The sequence below is a fragment of the Trichomycterus rosablanca genome, chromosome 14 (genome assembly GCF_030014385.1).
Source record: "Trichomycterus rosablanca isolate fTriRos1 chromosome 14, fTriRos1.hap1, whole genome shotgun sequence".
Lineage (NCBI taxonomy): Eukaryota > Metazoa > Chordata > Actinopteri > Siluriformes > Trichomycteridae > Trichomycterus > Trichomycterus rosablanca.
The window spans coordinates 4,166,820-4,188,611 of record NC_086001.1 but is presented as its reverse complement, the minus strand read 5'-3'; the positions used below and the strand labels follow the sequence as shown (position 1 = coordinate 4,188,611).

At 42.0% G+C, this 21,792-nt stretch overlaps 1 protein-coding gene across 1 annotated transcript in view; it reads right to left on the bottom strand.

Annotated features, from left to right (window-relative positions):
* chrna8 (cholinergic receptor, nicotinic, alpha 8) overlaps positions 1 to 21,792 on the bottom strand; it is a 42,738-nt gene that overhangs the window by 17,108 nt on the left and 3,838 nt on the right. The window contains exons 2-3 of the mRNA XM_063009177.1: positions 21,129 to 21,266; positions 11,514 to 11,558 (exon numbers count right to left, since the gene is read on the bottom strand). Coding sequence (XP_062865247.1) covers positions 11,514 to 11,558; positions 21,129 to 21,266 — 183 coding nt within the window. The remainder of the gene's footprint in view (positions 1 to 11,513; positions 11,559 to 21,128; positions 21,267 to 21,792) is intronic.

The following is a 21,792-nucleotide window of genomic DNA, read 5'->3' as shown; positions in this document are numbered from 1 at the left end:
ACTTTTTGCTCTGGATAGTTTGCCCAAGGCCTCGGACATCTTAGGTGCTCATCACAGATGGAATTACGTAATGTCGTGGTCACATCTGCAGCCTTGTACGGCTACCTGAAGTGTGAATAATTTCATTATGTAAACTGTGATCACTCTTGGCAAAACGATGTCCTCTCATGGACTCATTTCTGAAAGGATCCTCGCCAAGACACTCTTGAGAACCCTTGGCTGTAAAATTCATCTGCAGGATTTCAGTTCACTCACATCTGTGGGTGATTCAATAAGTGATGCAGAAGGTTCCATACATTCTTTTAACTTGTCTCCTAAATCCTCTTTAGTCATTATAATTAATTTCATCCTATTTTTGTCTTTGTCCATATGCATAAGGCTAATTTAAACAGCACATGAAACGGTGGTCTCTTTTACAAAGTCGAGATAAGAACCCAAACTGTTGCTTTATAATGAGAGGAAACGTATTTGGTTGGTCAGCTGTGATCTAAGAACCGCCGTAAACCAGGGATGACCCTTATAAATTACAACCTGCTGGAACACAGGTGACACTGCCCACAGTCAAGAGAGTTTTAAATCCTTATGTGTTTAGAGGCTGCAGTGTATAAAAGTGACACATATACACCAATCAGCCATAACATTAAAACCACCTCCTTGTTTCTACACTCACTGTCCATTTTATCGGCTTCACTTACCAAGAAGCACTTTGTAGTTTAACAATTACTGACTGTAGTCCATCTGTTTGTCTGCATGCTTTGTTACCTCCTTTCATGCTGTTCTTCACTGGTCAGGATCACCACAGAGCAGGTATTATTTAGGTGGTGGATCATTCTCAGCACTGCAGTGACACTGACATGGTGGTGGTGTGTTAGTGTGTGTTGTGATGGTATGAGTGGATCAGACACAGCAGCGCTGCTGGAGTTTTTAAACACCTCACTGTCACTGCTGGACTGAGAATAGTCCACCAACCAAAAATATCCAGCCAACAGCGCCCTGTGGGCAGCGTCCTGTGACCACTGATGAAGGTCTAGAAGATGACCAACTCAAACAGCAGCAATAGATGAGCGATCGTCTCTGACCTTACATCTACAAGGTGGACCAACTAGGTAGGAGTGTCTAGTAGAGTGGACAGTGAGTCGACACGGTATTTAACAACTCCAGCAGCGCTGCTGTGTCTGATCCACTCATACCAGCACAACACACACTAACACACCACCACCATGTCAGTGTCACTGCAGTGCTGAGAATGATCCACCACCCAAATAATACCTGCTCTGTGGGGGTCCTGTGGGGGTCCTGACCATTGAAGAACAGGGTAAAAGCAGGCTAAAAAAGTATACAGAGAAACATATGGACTAGAGTCAGTAATTGTAGAACTACAAAGTGCTTCTATATGGTAAGCGGCGCTGATAAAATGGACAGTGAGTGTAGAAACAAGGAGGTGGTTTCAATGTAATGGCTGATCAGTGTATAGTATATAGAACATTGTATAAGACACATCTAGTAAGAAATGTTTAGCCTTTCGCAGCTTTGTGAAGTGTTTTTGTTAAACTTTTTTCATAATTCAGTGTTTTCTGAAATAACAATGATTTTATCAAAATAAAAAAACGTTTTTGCTTGATTAATGTGATTTAAATTCAGGAGATGCTTTTTGATCCCAAGTGATGGAATTCAATTCAAGCAATTAAAAGCCAAGGACCTGTCAACAGTGGCAGCTTGGTGCTGGTTTTAGGGCTTAATACTGTGACCTTCTTACCCACCAGTAATGCACTTATAAAAAGAAAAAGTTGCAAGTCATAAATGACAGAGTGGAGCGAGACTGGATCACCTTTTGGTATTTGGAATTTACTCTATTAAGCCTCCGTTTACACTGACATTGTTTCTGCTTGTCATTTTGAACAGACCTTTATAGAGAAAAAAAAAAGGAAACTGTGTTGCAATCTCACTTTGAGATTTTTTTCTTTGCCTGCATTAAACGTAATCAGTTAAGCTGTACATGTGGACTGATTAAAGCTGAAGACAAATTACGACTCTAAATGCTGATGATGAAAGATAAAATTTGATTACTCTCTGTAAAACTGATATTTTACTCTTAACGATATTACATTGTAACTACATCTTCTGTTGTTTTACCCCGAGGTGGTTCTGACGGAAACCTGTTTACCCTCTTGAGGTTAAAGACTGCAAGTAGAGACTGTAGTGCCAACAAAGCTGCTCCTGCTAGATGGGATGGGAACCTGGCGTGTTTGTAACAAAAATGTCCAGAACTTACAATCAGACTTTATCACAGACTGGACTGAACAATGAAGAACTCCAATTATTTATTTATTTATTTATTTATTTTTTGCTAGTTATAACTTTCAGTTCAATTTAATTTTGTGTTTGTATGATTTGTGTAAATCCTATTTATTTAAAGTAACCTCCAGGCCACCCAAGAAGGATGGGTCCCTGCTGAGTCTGGTTCCTCTCAAGGTTTCTTCCCATAATTTTAAGGGAGTTTTTCCTTGCCACTGTCGCCCTCGGCTTGCTCAATAGGGGTTTTTGGTCTGTTGGTCCTGGATTCTGTAAAGTTGCTTTAAGACAATGTTCATTGTAAAACACGCTTTATAAATAAATTTAACTTGACTTGATTAAAAGCTCTCACCTCCAACAGAGTTTTGAGCAAGACTTAAACACAACTCTCCATAAATGTCAGTGGGTGGAATGGGACGTCCAACAAGCTCATGCTCTGGTGTCCACATACTTTAGGCCATACAGGGTACATAGAGTTTAGCAAAACTTACCAGTTGCAGCCAGGCATTGGTTATTAGCACCTGGTTCTTCTCATCCTACAAGAAAAGAGAGAGGAATTAAGCAGGTTTGATTTACAAAGTTATTTACCACCAGTATCACAAGTAATCCTCCCTTGGTTACTCAACAAAACTGAATTCTTTTTTTTAAACAATTTAACATGCACTATGTGGCAAAAAGCATCCAAACACGTTACAATGAGCTTGTTGGACAATCTGTTCCAAAACCATGAGAATTATTATGATTGGATAATCACTCTCTTTATTATTATTATTATTATTATCAGTTACTGGTTACACAAGTGTTTGTTAATGTTAATGTCAAACACAGTCATGGACAATTTTGTTTCTCCAGGTCACCTCACTTGCACGTGAGACAAAAGACTGTGAGACAAAAACCAGAGCTCCCGGAGAAAACCCACACAGACACATGGAGAACATGCAGACATTACACAGAAAGGTCCCAGATGGCTCCACCTGGGGATTGAACCCAGAACCTTCTTGCTGAGAGGCAACAGTGCCACCCACCATGCTCTTTTTTAAGGCAGTGACATTTTTAACTATTTTGAGAAGGCTTTCCAGAAAATTTTAAAATGTTCCTGTGAAAACTTGAGCCAATTTGGTCAAAAGAACACAAAAGAACAGGTCAAGCACTCCTGTTTGTTTGTTTAATTATTAGAATTTTAGTGTCATGTTTTACATGTTGGTTACATTCATGACAGGAACGATAGTTACTCATTACACAAGATTCATCAGTTCACAAGGTTATATCAAACACAGTCAATTTAGTGGACAATTTTGTATCTACAATTCACCTCACTTGCACGTCTTTGGACTGTTGGAGGAAACCGGAGCTCTCAGAATAAAACAACGCAGACACGGGGAGAACATGCAAACTCCACAGAGAAAAGACCAGACCGCCCCACCTGGGGATCGAACCCAGGACCTTCTTGCTGTGAGGCGACAGTGCTACCCACTTAGCCACCGTGTCGCCCAGCACTCCTGTTAAACAAGAAGACATTGCTCATTTCTCAAACCAAACCATGTCTTTATTAATCTTGCTTTGTGGACAGGGGAACGATCATACTAGAAAAGGAAAATGCCCTCTTGAAATGTTGCCACATATTTGAGAACATGTAATTTATTTTACATCATGCACTAATGTGCACACCTATAACATTTTCAAGATCTCTGTTTGGCTGCAGTCATTGTGTTGCTGCTACAGGAAAAAGCTGTCAGTTTTAACACTATTGTTATCTATACGTGCTCAAAAGTAGGTCAGACAATGTCTTTCAGCCGCTCGCTTTGTGGACAGGGGCGCAGTCATGCCATGCAATTGATTTTCTACACCTCTGGCTGAAACACCTGAACCCAAACGCTAGCAGTGGAGTCCTCATACATTTCCTCATCTATTTGTAGTGTAATCTAAACAGTGCCATGTGTGCAAGACATTTATAGGTCGGTATCACATAATTATCCAGTTTTCATGCTTAATCGTTCCATTTTCTCCACAGACGTCTATTTTCTTTTCTCATTTTATCGTTTTCATGCTCTCTTTTACTCCCCCACCCACACGAGCATGTGGGTGTTTGAGATGTGACCCATGTAAGTGGATTAAATGCTGTGTAATTCGGAGTAATTGAACGCCGATATGATTCAGAGTGTCATTTCCAACACTCCACTAAAGAGCATTTCACCATAAAACTCGACTCTGTAAGTTTATATCCACATTTATTCATGATTTAGAGACTGGCCAAAGGAAACAAAGAAAAGACTCAGAGAAGAGTGAAATAAAGTGAAGTAAATAAGTTACAGAGAAGTCAAAAGTTTACTCTGTTGAATATTCCATTGTGAAACCATGGGCATTGATATGGAGTTGCCACAGTTCCCTCTTTAATTTTTTTAAAAGGTCTGCAACAAGGTTTTGGAGTCTGTGGGTACTGGTGTCATTTAGTCTACAGAGCATTAGTGAGGTCAAACACTGATGCTGGAAAACCATTCAATGGGGTTGAAGTCAGGGATCTGTACAGACTACTGAACCTCCCCTAAAATTGACTGAAAGCCAAAAACTGCTCATTTAGCAGACGCTTTTATCCAAAGCAGCTTACAATAGTGTAACAGTGTACTGTCTAAATCCACAAAGTTGAATCAGTTCATCTGGACACAAGTTTGTTGTAGCGATATGTTTCATCACTCATCCAAGTGACTTCTTCAGTCTGAGCTGGTGGTGAATACCCCAAACTTATATGCAGCCGATTTGCATAACGACCAATCACCGCCCATTGTATAACAATGAAACCGGTGATCAGGTCCATATGCAAATCACAATGACCATTAATTACAATGGCCATGTGTGCCTTTCACACACGATTTGGGTTCAGCTCCTATTACGGCGTTGTAAGATGGTGAGAGATGTACTCTCAGGCCCCCTCCTTAGTTTGGTAATTAATGGTCATTGTGATTTGCATATGGACCTGATCAACGGTTTCATTGTTTTATACAATGGGCGGTGATCTGTCGTTATGCAAATTGGCTGCATATAAGGTCGGGGTTATTCACCACCAGCTCAGACTGAAGAAGTCACTTGGATGAGTGATGAAATGTATCTCAAAAAACAAACTTGTGTCCAGATGAACTGATTCAACTTTGTGGATTTGTGTACCTGGATTATTGAGCATGCATCAAGATACAGTATACTGTCTAAGCAATTGAGGGCTAAGAGCCTTGACAAGGGACCAAAAGTGGCAACCTGGCAGTGGTGGGGCTTGAACCAGCAACGTTTCGATTACTAGTCCAGTACCTTACCCGCTATGCTACAACTGCCCCAATAACAAGGGAACATTTACATTGTTTGGTGTTTAACAAATGCTTTTATCCAAAGTGACTTACAATGTGACTGTATTCACTGCAAGCAGTTGAAGGTTAAGGGCCTTGCTCAAGGGCCCAACAGTGGCAACCTGGTAGATGCTGGGTTTGAACTCCTGTACCTTAACTGCTGAGATACCACTACGTATGTACACTTGACTTTATTTAGAGGTACTGGATGCCCTCTGAAGCCCTACAAAAATTTGGATTATTTTAGCAGCTTGTTTTCTATCTGAGGAAAGTCGTGATCTGTAAGGAATGCAGGTCTGGGGAAAGTATTCACAAAGGTCGGCTGGAACCCGCGCCGAAACTACTCCAGACTGGGTCCAGTCTTTCCAAAACCCTGTTTAATCCCTGAATAGATTTCAAGGCGATGCAACCAGTTATTCAGTTAGAGGAGGAATGACTTTTTCATACACTGATATGAGTTTCAGATAACTTTGTCATTCAAATAAATGAAATTCTATTATACAAAACCTGCAGCGTCCAGACTCAAGTTCCCACCGTGTAACGTGGTACAGTAAGACAAGTTTCTAATGACTTTAACTCTCTTTTGGCTCTTATGATAAATTTTTCTGGAGGAGAGTCTGTCCCTGTCCTGTCTCTCTGACTGAGTTTGAATGTATTAGTACTTGGCAGAGATGCTGCGACACACATTTGGCGCTTTGTTTATGAAGCTGTTCAGGTGGTTCAGTAGAGCACCTGATGCTCCTCTCTGGGTTCTGGATATTTTGCCAGACGCATTTTGTCAATTAGAGACCAATCTCCAGTGGTTTTGGTGTTAATCATGTTGCTGAAAGTGTAACAGTCTGTAATTGGGGATCATTTTTAAGCTGGAAAAACAGTGAAGCATAGAAGCACTGTCTACACAGACATGATTGGCTGTGTCTGAGGGTAAGAGGTGGCCGAAGCCCTGTAATGGGTTGGCACCCATTGGGATCAAATCTCCCTGTGGAAACACAGAAATATATATTTCCATTTTATTTCTTTGTTTCCTATAGGTTTCATCTGTTTTGTAGTAATCGGGTATAAATCACTAATCTATAAGGCCAAAAGGATATGGACATCTGACTATAAGCTTGCAAGATACTCTGCAGCCATGACATCCTACACTTTAATTACATTTTATTACATTCACAGCATTTTTCCCCAAAACAACTTACAGCTGTGACCGTGTACTATCCAAGCAATTTAAGGATAAGGTTTTGCTCAAGGGTCCAACAGTGGCAACCTGACAGATGTAGGGCATAAACCAGCAACCTACCGATTACTAGTCCAGTCCCTGAACCTGAGATTCCACCACCCTATACTTACACTTCAGTTCAGTTACTCATGTGGAAATGCTTTTAAAACTTTTCCAAACTCAACAAAGCAGGTCTTTATGGACCTTGCTTTGTGAACATGGGAACGCCCATGCTAAAACAAGAATGGACCTTTCCTAAACTGCTGCCATAAAGTCTGACACATAATATATCTAATATAATAACATTTATCAACAATATGCTTCCAAAGCACCTTTTTTTGTTGCAAGTTATTGATTAGGAATAGGCGTCCACATACTTATGGCTACATAGCGTACTTCCGTTTGCCTAGAAGCTTGGGAACAATAGACACCCTCCTGTGTGCTCACGCTCTGTAACTGCAGATATTTCATTCAGATAAAGAGCTGCGTGCATTTACACTTCTGCTGGCGACTAATTGAATCAGTGAAGTGGAAAAATGGAGTTTCTCTCCAGCAGATGGAGGCGACTGGATCTGATCTATTAACACAAACCCTTTTTATTCAGGGAATCGGATCAACACCATTGATTCGATAAGAACGGAGGAGGGTGTACGGAGGATAAATTTAATAAAGACGGGAATCATCTACAGGAAAAAAACCCGTTAATGAGATCTGTAAGTGTTAATACTGAGACTGAGGTTATACACACATTCATTCACAAACTCTCAACTGTAGCCGTTCTTCACATTCTCATTAGCTCTGCCACAATGGGCCACAGCAGAGGTCAAAAGCTGTTTCTGCTAGCCAAGAATATCTTCTCACAAGACTTTGAAGCATGTCTGTGGGAATTTGTGCCCATTCAGTCAAAAGACGACAGCATTTGTATTGCTGGGAACTGATGTTCCAGTTCATTCCAGAGCTGTTGAATGGTTTTTAGGTCAGGGCTCTGTGTAGGTCACTGGAGTTTCTTTATATCCAGCTTTTCTTCATGTCTTTATGGAGCTTGCTTTGTGCACAGGGTTACAGTCATGTTGGAACAGGAAAGGACCTTCACTAAACCATTGCTACAAAGTTGAAAGCATATAATTTGCTATATACCGTATATACAGTGTATCACAAAAGTGAGTACACCCCTCACATTTCTGCAAATATTTCATTATATCTTTTCATGGGACAACACTATAGACATGAAACTTGGATATGACTTAGAGTAGTCAGTGTACAGCTTGTATAGCAGTGTAGATTTACTGTCTTCTGAAAATAACTCAACACACAGCCATTAATGTCTAAATAGCTGGCAACATAAGTGAGTACACCCCACAGTGAACATGTCCAAATTGTGCCCAAATGTGTCGTTGTCCCTCCCTGGTGTCATGTGTCAAGGTCCCAGGTGTAAATGTGGAGCAGGGCTGTTAAATTTGGTGTTTTGGGTACAATTCTCTCATACTGGCCACTGGATATTCAACATGGCACCTCATGGCAAAGAACTCTCTGAGGATGTGAGAAATAGAATTGTTGCTCTCCACAAAGATGGCCTGGACTATAAGAAGATTGCTAACACCCTGAAACTGAGCTACAGCATGGTGGCCAAGGTCATACAGCGGTTTTCCAGGACAGGTTCCACTCGGAACAGGCTTCGCCAGGGTCGACCAAAGAAGTTGAGTCCACGTGTTCGGCGTCATATCCAGAGGTTGGCTTTAAAAAATAGACACACGAGTGCTGCCAGCATTGCTGCAGAGGTTGAAGACGTGGGAGGTCAGCCTGTCAGTGCTCAGACCATACGCCGCACACTGCATCAACTCGGTCTGCATGGTCGTCATCCCAGAAGGAAGCTGACGCACAAGAAAGCCCGCAAACAGTTTGCTGAAGACAAGCAGTCCAAGAACATGGATTACTGGAATGCCCTGTGGTCTGACGAGACCAAGATAAACTTGTTTGGCTCAGATGGTGTCCAGCATGTGTGGCGGCGCCCTGGTGAGAAGTACCAAGACAACTGTATCTTGCCTACAGTCAAGCATGGTGGTGGTAGCATCATGGTCTTGGGCTGCATGAGTGTTGCTGGCACTGGGGAGCTGCAGTTCATTGAGGGAAACATGAATTCCAACATGTACTGTGACATTCTGAAACAGAGCATGATCCCCTCCCTTCGAAAAACTCATGGCAGTTTTCCAACAGGATAACGACCCCAAACACAACCTCCAAGATGACAACTGCCTTGCTGAGGAAGCTGAAGGTAAAGGTGATGGACTAAACCCAATTGAGCACCTGTGGCGCACCCTCAAGTGGAAGGTGGAGGAGTTCAAGGTGTCTAACATCCACCAGCTCCGTGATGTCATCATGGAGGAGTGGAAGAGGATTCCAGTAGTAACCTGTGCAGCTCTGGTGAATTCCATGCCCAGGAGGGTTAAGGCAGTGCTGGATAATAATGGTGGTCACACAAAATATTGACACTTTGGGCACAATTTGGACATGTTCACTGTGGGGTGTACTCACTTATGTTGCCAGCCATTTAGACATTAATGGCTGTGTGTTGAGTTATTTTCAGAAGACAGTAAATCTACACTGCTATATAAGCTGTACACTGACTACTCTAAGTTATATCCAAGTTTCATGTCTATAGTGTTGTCCCATGAAAAGATACAATAAAATATTTGCAGAAATGTGAGGGGTGTACTCACTTTTGTGATACACTGTATATACTGTATATATATATATATATATATAAAGTGTTATAGTGTATATTTAATAAATGATATGCTTTCAACTTTGTGGCAACAGTTTAGGGAAGGCCCCTTTTCAGTGCCTCTCTGTGTATAAAGGCAAGCTCTATAAGGACATAAGTATAGTTAGCGTCCCAAATTTGCCGTCATTGGAACAGTGACTGAGAATGTGACTTCCTGGATTAACAGACCAGCCTCAGAAGTACTTGCCTGACTAAACAGGCACAAAATTCTCTCAGACACACTCCAAAATCTTGTGGAAAGCCTTCTCAAAAGAGTGAACACTATGACAGATGGAAAAGAGGAGGGGACGCCTTAACCTTGAAGGAATGTCGACATATTTCTGGCCATGAATTTTGATGAATAACCTCGGCTAACATTTGTTGAGAGCTTTTTAAGCTCAGTGTCAACAACTCCCGCTATAAACGGCAGGAAGAACAGCGGGAATACCACAAATCCTCCACCTGTCCTGCATTCCTTTATCTGCCTCTCACACTTGTTTATGACTCCGCTTCTTCACTCCGGCAAACGTCGCATCTGCCAACCCTGATGCCAGTCATGCGGTTAGTACCACAGCCTTCAGACACAGAGCCATCTGCGGCTGCTAGAGTCAGAGTCGCATGCGGTGGCATCCATGACGGAGTGAACAGTATAATCCTGTCAAATAGCAGGATAAACAGCCCGAGAACCAGTGCAGAGATCTCAGGGAACTTTTTAGGCATGTTTTCAGCAAATGTGAGGAACGCACGATTCACGATCGTTCTTATGTAGAGTGACAAGATGTGACGTTTGTACCGGAGTTCCTACATCACCCTGAAGTCGTGCAGCACTCACAATACATTCTGCCACCCGCATATTTGTATATATTTAATAAAATGTGAATAACCCTGGTTTAAAAGTAACGGTCCACTGTTTTATTGTGTACCTTGATCATTTGTGCAGCATCACCCACCCCCTTTTTTTTTACTCCTGGTCAGGGTTGCAGCAGGTCTGGTGTCACCAAGAAACACTGGACACAAGGTAGAAATACCCTGGACAGGACGCCAATCCATTGCAAAACTTCAGCCATTCAAACACCACCCCCCATCCTCAGACATAGCCAATCACGTCTGTGTAGACACCCAGCTGGCTAATAGCACCACTGAGATTTGATCCTGGATTGCGTGATAGACCCCTGTGCCACTTGAGCTCTTACCCCTAATTGTAACTAGTTTTAAACTTAACTTTTTAGCCTGGCACCAATGGCACAGTGGGTAGCACTGTCACCACACAGCAAGAAGGACCTGGGTTCGATTCCCCGGCCAGGCGGACAGAGTCCTTTCTGTGGGGATTTTACATTTACATTTTCATTTACATTTTCAGCATTTAGCAGACACCTTTATCCAAAGCAACTTACAGTACAGTTGCAGTATACAGTCTGAGCAATTGAGGGTTAAGGGCCTTGCTCAAGGGCCCAACAGCAGCAACCTGGCAGTGGTGGGGCTTGAACCAGCGACCCTCTGATTACTGGTCCAGTACCTTAACCACTAGGCTACAGCTGGCCCTTAAAATTTGACATGTTCTCCAGGGTTTCCTCTGAGTGCTCTGGTTTCCTCCCACAAGTCCAAACACATAAAGTCAGACTAACTAGAGCTACTACATTTTTACCCTAAAGTGTGTGTGAACGGTGTGCCTGTGATGGACTGGTGACCTGTCTGGGATGTTACCTACCTTCCACCTTAATCAGACCCACTGCAACCCTTACCAGGATAAAGCAGTATTAAAACACAGACGGTAAATAAATGAATAAATAATTGAACTTTTAAGAGTTTTGATCATTTATAACTTTTCTTTTTTTTGTAATTAAACAAAAAACATCCCAAAAGTTTTTGATTATAACCACTTGCATTAGGGTACATAGAGTTTAGCAAAACTTACCAGTTGCAGCCAGGCATTGGTTATTAGCACCTGGTTCTTCTCATCCTACAAGAAAAGAGAGAGGAATTAAGCAGGTTCTCATCCTACAAGTAGAGCACCTGATGCTCCTCTCTGGGTTCTGGATATTTTGCCAGACGCATTTTGTCAATTAGAGACCAATCTCCAGTGGTTTTGGTGTTAATCATGTTGCTGAAAGTGTAACAGTCTGTAATTGGGGATCATTTTTAAGCTGGAAAAACAGTGAAGCATAGAAGCACTGTCTACACAGACATGATTGGCTGTGTCTGAGGGTAAGAGGTGGCCGAAGCCCTGTAATGGGTTGGCACCCATTGGGATCAAATCTCCCTGTGGAAACACAGAAATATATATTTCCATTTTATTTCTTTGTTTCCTATAGGTTTCATCTGTTTTGTAGTAATCGGGTATAAATCACTAATCTATAAGGCCAAAAGGATATGGACATCTGACTATAAGCTTGCAAGATACTCTGCAGCCATGACATCCTACACTTTAATTACATTTTATTACATTCACAGCATTTTTCCCCAAAACAACTTACAGCTGTGACCGTGTACTATCCAAGCAATTTAAGGATAAGGTTTTGCTCAAGGGTCCAACAGTGGCAACCTGACAGATGTAGGGCATAAACCAGCAACCTACCGATTACTAGTCCAGTCCCTGAACCTGAGATTCCACCACCCTATACTTACACTTCAGTTCAGTTACTCATGTGGAAATGCTTTTAAAACTTTTCCAAACTCAACAAAGCAGGTCTTTATGGACCTTGCTTTGTGAACATGGGAACGCCCATGCTAAAACAAGAATGGACCTTTCCTAAACTGCTGCCATAAAGTCTGACACATAATATATCTAATATAATAACATTTATCAACAATATGCTTCCAAAGCACCTTTTTTTGTTGCAAGTTATTGATTAGGAATAGGCGTCCACATACTTATGGCTACATAGCGTACTTCCGTTTGCCTAGAAGCTTGGGAACAATAGACACCCTCCTGTGTGCTCACGCTCTGTAACTGCAGATATTTCATTCAGATAAAGAGCTGCGTGCATTTACACTTCTGCTGGCGACTAATTGAATCAGTGAAGTGGAAAAATGGAGTTTCTCTCCAGCAGATGGAGGCGACTGGATCTGATCTATTAACACAAACCCTTTTTATTCAGGGAATCGGATCAACACCATTGATTCGATAAGAACGGAGGAGGGTGTACGGAGGATAAATTTAATAAAGACGGGAATCATCTACAGGAAAAAAACCCGTTAATGAGATCTGTAAGTGTTAATACTGAGACTGAGGTTATACACACATTCATTCACAAACTCTCAACTGTAGCCGTTCTTCACATTCTCATTAGCTCTGCCACAATGGGCCACAGCAGAGGTCAAAAGCTGTTTCTGCTAGCCAAGAATATCTTCTCACAAGACTTTGAAGCATGTCTGTGGGAATTTGTGCCCATTCAGTCAAAAGACGACAGCATTTGTATTGCTGGGAACTGATGTTCCAGTTCATTCCAGAGCTGTTGAATGGTTTTTAGGTCAGGGCTCTGTGTAGGTCACTGGAGTTTCTTTATATCCAGCTTTTCTTCATGTCTTTATGGAGCTTGCTTTGTGCACAGGGTTACAGTCATGTTGGAACAGGAAAGGACCTTCACTAAACCATTGCTACAAAGTTGAAAGCATATAATTTGCTATATACCGTATATACAGTGTATCACAAAAGTGAGTACACCCCTCACATTTCTGCAAATATTTCATTATATCTTTTCATGGGACAACACTATAGACATGAAACTTGGATATGACTTAGAGTAGTCAGTGTACAGCTTGTATAGCAGTGTAGATTTACTGTCTTCTGAAAATAACTCAACACACAGCCATTAATGTCTAAATAGCTGGCAACATAAGTGAGTACACCCCACAGTGAACATGTCCAAATTGTGCCCAAATGTGTCGTTGTCCCTCCCTGGTGTCATGTGTCAAGGTCCCAGGTGTAAATGTGGAGCAGGGCTGTTAAATTTGGTGTTTTGGGTACAATTCTCTCATACTGGCCACTGGATATTCAACATGGCACCTCATGGCAAAGAACTCTCTGAGGATGTGAGAAATAGAATTGTTGCTCTCCACAAAGATGGCCTGGACTATAAGAAGATTGCTAACACCCTGAAACTGAGCTACAGCATGGTGGCCAAGGTCATACAGCGGTTTTCCAGGACAGGTTCCACTCGGAACAGGCTTCGCCAGGGTCGACCAAAGAAGTTGAGTCCACGTGTTCGGCGTCATATCCAGAGGTTGGCTTTAAAAAATAGACACACGAGTGCTGCCAGCATTGCTGCAGAGGTTGAAGACGTGGGAGGTCAGCCTGTCAGTGCTCAGACCATACGCCGCACACTGCATCAACTCGGTCTGCATGGTCGTCATCCCAGAAGGAAGCTGACGCACAAGAAAGCCCGCAAACAGTTTGCTGAAGACAAGCAGTCCAAGAACATGGATTACTGGAATGCCCTGTGGTCTGACGAGACCAAGATAAACTTGTTTGGCTCAGATGGTGTCCAGCATGTGTGGCGGCGCCCTGGTGAGAAGTACCAAGACAACTGTATCTTGCCTACAGTCAAGCATGGTGGTGGTAGCATCATGGTCTTGGGCTGCATGAGTGTTGCTGGCACTGGGGAGCTGCAGTTCATTGAGGGAAACATGAATTCCAACATGTACTGTGACATTCTGAAACAGAGCATGATCCCCTCCCTTCGAAAAACTCATGGCAGTTTTCCAACAGGATAACGACCCCAAACACAACCTCCAAGATGACAACTGCCTTGCTGAGGAAGCTGAAGGTAAAGGTGATGGACTAAACCCAATTGAGCACCTGTGGCGCACCCTCAAGTGGAAGGTGGAGGAGTTCAAGGTGTCTAACATCCACCAGCTCCGTGATGTCATCATGGAGGAGTGGAAGAGGATTCCAGTAGCAACCTGTGCAGCTCTGGTGAATTCCATGCCCAGGAGGGTTAAGGCAGTGCTGGATAATAATGGTGGTCACACAAAATATTGACACTTTGGGCACAATTTGGACATGTTCACTGTGGGGTGTACTCACTTATGTTGCCAGCCATTTAGACATTAATGGCTGTGTGTTGAGTTATTTTCAGAAGACAGTAAATCTACACTGCTATATAAGCTGTACACTGACTACTCTAAGTTATATCCAAGTTTCATGTCTATAGTGTTGTCCCATGAAAAGATACAATAAAATATTTGCAGAAATGTGAGGGGTGTACTCACTTTTGTGATACACTGTATATACTGTATATATATATATATATATATAAAGTGTTATAGTGTATATTTAATAAATGATATGCTTTCAACTTTGTGGCAACAGTTTAGGGAAGGCCCCTTTTCAGTGCCTCTCTGTGTATAAAGGCAAGCTCTATAAGGACATAAGTATAGTTAGCGTCCCAAATTTGCCGTCATTGGAACAGTGACTGAGAATGTGACTTCCTGGATTAACAGACCAGCCTCAGAAGTACTTGCCTGACTAAACAGGCACAAAATTCTCTCAGACACACTCCAAAATCTTGTGGAAAGCCTTCTCAAAAGAGTGAACACTATGACAGATGGAAAAGAGGAGGGGACGCCTTAACCTTGAAGGAATGTCGACATATTTCTGGCCATGAATTTTGATGAATAACCTCGGCTAACATTTGTTGAGAGCTTTTTAAGCTCAGTGTCAACAACTCCCGCTATAAACGGCAGGAAGAACAGCGGGAATACCACAAATCCTCCACCTGTCCTGCATTCCTTTATCTGCCTCTCACACTTGTTTATGACTCCGCTTCTTCACTCCGGCAAACGTCGCATCTGCCAACCCTGATGCCAGTCATGCGGTTAGTACCACAGCCTTCAGACACAGAGCCATCTGCGGCTGCTAGAGTCAGAGTCGCATGCGGTGGCATCCATGACGGAGTGAACAGTATAATCCTGTCAAATAGCAGGATAAACAGCCCGAGAACCAGTGCAGAGATCTCAGGGAACTTTTTAGGCATGTTTTCAGCAAATGTGAGGAACGCACGATTCACGATCGTTCTTATGTAGAGTGACAAGATGTGACGTTTGTACCGGAGTTCCTACATCACCCTGAAGTCGTGCAGCACTCACAATACATTCTGCCACCCGCATATTTGTATATATTTAATAAAATGTGAATAACCCTGGTTTAAAAGTAACGGTCCACTGTTTTATTGTGTACCTTGATCATTTGTGCAGCATCACCCACCCCCTTTTTTTTTACTCCTGGTCAGGGTTGCAGCAGGTCTGGTGTCACCAAGAAACACTGGACACAAGGTAGAAATACCCTGGACAGGACGCCAATCCATTGCAAAACTTCAGCCATTCAAACACCACCCCCCATCCTCAGACATAGCCAATCACGTCTGTGTAGACACCCAGCTGGCTAATAGCACCACTGAGATTTGATCCTGGATTGCGTGATAGACCCCTGTGCCACTTGAGCTCTTACCCCTAATTGTAACTAGTTTTAAACTTAACTTTTTAGCCTGGCACCAATGGCACAGTGGGTAGCACTGTCACCACACAGCAAGAAGGACCTGGGTTCGATTCCCCGGCCAGGCGGACAGAGTCCTTTCTGTGGGGATTTTACATTTACATTTTCATTTACATTTTCAGCATTTAGCAGACACCTTTATCCAAAGCAACTTACAGTACAGTTGCAGTATACAGTCTGAGCAATTGAGGGTTAAGGGCCTTGCTCAAGGGCCCAACAGCAGCAACCTGGCAGTGGTGGGGCTTGAACCAGCGACCCTCTGATTACTGGTCCAGTACCTTAACCACTAGGCTACAGCTGGCCCTTAAAATTTGACATGTTCTCCAGGGTTTCCTCTGAGTGCTCTGGTTTCCTCCCACAAGTCCAAACACATAAAGTCAGACTAACTAGAGCTACTACATTTTTACCCTAAAGTGTGTGTGAACGGTGTGCCTGTGATGGACTGGTGACCTGTCTGGGATGTTACCTACCTTCCACCTTAATCAGACCCACTGCAACCCTTACCAGGATAAAGCAGTATTAAAACACAGACGGTAAATAAATGAATAAATAATTGAACTTTTAAGAGTTTTGATCATTTATAACTTTTCTTTTTTTTGTAATTAAACAAAAAACATCCCAAAAGTTTTTGATTATAACCACTTGCATTAGGAGCAGATTTATTCGCCAGACATTAACGTCTGTAAACGATTTTGTCGTTGGCGTGTTTCCCTCCGACATGTCAATTAACCGCTGTGACAGCCGATGTGATGAACCGTCACTCTAAAACGTCTGCGGTGCCGCCGTATGCTCGCCTTTGTAACACAGATGGCGTGTTCTGACACCCCGTATTCATTATCGTTCTGCTGTTTAGTATTCGCACAATGAAGAGAACGTTCTGGATGTTGAGATGTTGAGATTACACATGATGCTTAGTCAGCCTGAAAGAAACTAATCTTGCATAAAATAAAAACATCCCAATTTATTTCTAAACATAAAGTTTGTACAATTTATTTTCATTAATAATCTTATAATTAGCATATACTGTACATTTGTGTTAAAAGTTGAATCTTGACAGAAAAATTTGAGATGTATGCTTTTTTATTTTACTTTAAGCCACAGAGCGTATTCATTACCTTCTAACTCTGAGCGTCCAGGTTTTTTAATATTAATGATGAATCCCTGCGTCTGTTTTATCTAAAACAACCGGACAGTTTAATGGATTGCTCTTGTTTGAAACGTATTTCACAAAAACAAAGTGTTTTTGTCATTCCAAAGGACACTTAGTAAACACACAGTGGCCAAAAAGCATGAGAACACCTTAGCAGCTTTTCAGGCGTCCCGTTTTAAAACCACAGACATTCATTTTTAGCAGATTTAATTAAATTTAGGGGTTTAAATACATTTTCGCTTCTGAATGAACTAATTCTACCGGCAGGAATGTCTGTCACTTCTTCCCTTGAAATTTTATTTATTAATTTTGTCCACTAAATAGTCTCAGCCATAATTGTTTTATAATATAAAAAACAATGGCGCCCAGGTGGCACGGCGGGATATCCCGCTAGCACACCAGCACAGAGATTCTGAACTCCTCGGTTCGAAACTCAGTGTTGCCACTGGTCAGCTGGGCGGCATCTCGCAGGCATAATTGGCAGTGTCTGCAGGGAGGGACGTCCGGAATATGTGGGCGGGGTCTTCAAACGCTGTGTTTGTTTTGTTTAATTTGTTTATTAGAATTTTAATGTCATGTTTTACACTTTTTGTTACATTCATGACAGAAACGGTAGTTACTCATTACACAAGATTCATCAGTTCACAAGGTTATATCGAACACAGTCATGGACAATTTAATGCCTCCAATTCACCTCACTTGCACGTCTTTTTACTGTGGGAGGAAACCGGAGCTCCCGGAGGAAACCCACACACACACGGGGAGAACATGCAAACTCCACACAGAAAGGACCCGGACTGGCCCCTTCTTGCTGTGAGGTGACAGTGCTACCCACCATGCCACTGTGCCTTCCTCAAACGCTGTGGAAGGACCCTGATGTCGCCTGTGCAGAATGTGCAGCATTGGTGGAAAAGGGTTCTGTTAAGGGCTGCGCGTGGGTAGCAATATACCCTCCTCGACTGCAAAATAATAAATCGGGGATTCCCAGCAGCAGAAGACAAATTGACTACACTAAATTTGGAGAAAATGGGAGAAAAACGCATAATATATATAAATGAATTCTTGCAGCACAGTACACACACCATTGTGAGCTGCCAGCTTTTGCAGACGCTTTTATGCAAAGCGATTTAAAATTATGAATATGAGCAAAAGCTTTGATTACTAGTCCAAATACTTTCTAAATACCTCTCATATTAACTCGTATCTTGTATCTAAATGTGTCTGTTTCTGCTTATACATATACTTTTTATTAATAAGTGTAAGTTTTTCATTTATTAAATGTTTGTACCTTGTGAGCTTAAATGCTCCTTGCATTTGTTCTCATGCCCAGTTTATCGTCCCCATTTACCCTCTGAAATGAAACAGGGGCCCAACTCTACTTTCTCCGTTTCTGAGCCCAGTCGACAATTTAGATGGACAGATTATTTTTAACCCTGCAGTGACATTAAATCTCCACTGTGAAAAGTCCACACAGGATTACCGGGACGCCGAGCCACCAATAAAGGAGGATTTCGATTAGATATGTCTAAGGAGAGTCCCGGGCATTACCAGGCGCACCACACACACAGTTACCATCTGTTTGCCCCTTTACCATCTGGAAGAAGGTGCCAGTCCCTTTAGCACACAGTTCACTAATGCAACGTTGTTATTCATGTAACTAAAGGAACTTAATGTGGGACATGCATTATCTTTTTAGCAGTGATGGTTTTGAAACTTCTGGTTGTAGCTTTTCTATTATCGTTTGTTTGTTTCTTAGGATTTTAACGTCAGGTTTTACTCTCTTCGGTTACATCCATGACAGAAACGGTAGTTACTTGTTACACAAGATTCATTAGTTCACAAGGTTATATCGAACACAGTCCTGGACAATTTAGTATCTCCAATTCACCTCACTTGCACGTTTTTGGACTGTAGGAGAAAACCGGAGCACCCGGAGGAAACCCACGCAGACACGGGGAGAACATGCAAACTCCACACAGAAAGGACCAGGACCGCTCCACCTGAGGATCAAACACAGGACCTTCTTCTTATGGGTTTTTCTGTGTAAACCTTAGCTAGTTTGTCTAAACCCATCATAATGCATGGAACACTGACCTTTTGCCAAGGTCAGGTAGAAAACTCAAACGTTTACATTACGCCTGAAGGAAATGTGTCCAGATGGTAAAATAAAAACCAAAAACAGCAACAGCAACAACAAAAACATACCCAAGAGGTTTAATATGAATTTAGAAGCTGAAGGAACATCAGTTTTACATCCCTGTGGGTTTCGAGGCTGCTGTGGAAGAAAAACTCCAGCTTTTAATTTGTCCAACAAACTTCAGTTAAGCTGTAAGGTGCTGATTTGAACACAGAGGTTTCTTTCTCACACTAAAGCCTATAAATGTCAAGCTTACTCTACTGGACAGTGATATTTGTCCTCCAACAGCTTTTAATAATAGACCTGAAATATATCAGACCATTAATTGAAATTTCTGCGGTTAGTGTAAAGGTTTGACGGCCATAAAGTGTTTTGATTTGATTATTCAGTAACAGAAAAAAGAACAGCTCCTGAAAATTGCTAAAATCTCAAGTATGCCATAAAAATACATGTGTCTCTTACATGTATATTAGATGTAAACAGTGCACCTGCTAACCTACATGGATGGCTGCCCCCTTAGTATCTGGTCTAAATACCGGATTTGGCACTTTTTTTTTTCCCGTCAAATGCCCTTCCTGACACAACCCTTCTTATTTTTATCTAGGCTGACAAGTTCACCTCCCGATCACTTTACTGTTCACACACCCCTCCTGGATCTCAGCAGTAACGCGCTATAGCTTGATTTACTGATGACCTTGGTAAAACTGGTAAAACTGAAATGAGAACCAGTGAGTAAAATGCATCTTTAAAGCAAGTATCGAAAATTAAAACGACTTTACAATTTTACACTTATGCTGGACATTCTTAAAACAGCAGGAACAACAGTTGCAGAGTAAATAAAAAGCATCACAATCGTCCCCATTCTGACAGCTCGGGAAAACTCTTCTGCTGAAAATAAATAAATAAATAAATACATAAACAAAAAAGCCTAACTCATCTAAAATTGGAGAATGAAAATTTAGAAAGGTCAGATTTTTAAAAATATAATATTTGCTCATCATGTTTGGAGAAAGCAATTCTGATCTCATACTGTATTTTTCCCTTATTAATTATGCTTTTTTAAAAATATGTTTGTTGTTTATGCTTATAACCCCAGTTCTTCTGTTTTTCATTTACAGTGTGTGAACATTAGAAATGTTGATATTGAAATTATGTAACGTGATTATATAAATATGAAATGTAATTCAAAAGTGACAGAAATAAAAGAGTTGGTGAGCGAGAGGAGATGGAATGATATCCCGAGTCTTTGGGGGGTTTCGGAGCCGAAATTGCGTCTGTGTGTGGGTTGAGGTTGACGCTCGGGGTGTGAGATTGAATTTTCATGTGGAAAGGCAGCAGGGACCTGTACCGCATTTTGATTTGCAGAAATAAAGGTCTTTCTGTCTCATACAAACACTGCAGCGTAAAAAAAACACACTAGACGGTCAAAAGTATGTGGACACCTGAAGACGAGTTTGTTGGATGCTCCATAACATTAAAAGATAAAAGCGTCCACTCTTTTGAGAAAAGTGGAGGTCAAGCACTGATGATGGATGAGAAGCCACTCGTCCAACCATGTCTTTATGAGCCTGGCTTTACACAGGGTCAGACAAACTGTCATCCAACTGTTACGGAAAGTATAAAGTTTATATAAAGTTTTTATACATTTTAGCAACAGTTGTGACAAACCAAACTCAATAATTAGGACAAGTGTCCACATACTTTAGACCATTCAGTGCATTATTTTTTTTAATCACACTGTTTGACTCACCACATCTATTATCTGCAGCAGTGTGAGTCCCAGTTCCACCACCAGAGGCGCAGAGTCATTGGCAACAGGTCTCTCCAGTCGGTTGTAGTTCTCCAATATCTCCTTATACAACTTTCTCTGATGTTCTCCCTGTAAAGAGTCTTAACACAGAAACAGAGGATGGTCCCGGATTAGTTTACTGTGGGTTTTCTAATATACAGTGGATTCAGGATGTATTCAGACCCCTAGACCTTTTGCAGACATTGTGTTGTGGATTCGATTTTGAATTTATTTCCTTGCCATTTTACCATTGTTTAATGTCAAACAGTCTTGGGCACCCAGGTGGCACAGCGGGATATTCCGCTAGCACACCAGCACAGAGTTTCTGAACTCCCCGGTTTGAAACTCAGTGTTGCCTGCGGTCGGCTCGGCGCCATCTAGCGGGCATAATTGGCAGTGCCTGCAGCAGATACTAATTGGCCAACGTATCTGCAGGGTGGGGGCCGGACTATGTGTGGGTGGGTGGGGTCTGCATACACTGTTTAAGGACCCTGATTTGGCGGAAGAGACGCCTGTGCAGAATGCAGGGGTGAAAAGAGGAGGGCTGTACAGGTGTTGGAAGAGGCGTGTACAGCGACGTGCTCTCCTTGGATGTATCTCTCAGCAGTGGAAATCAGGAGGAAAA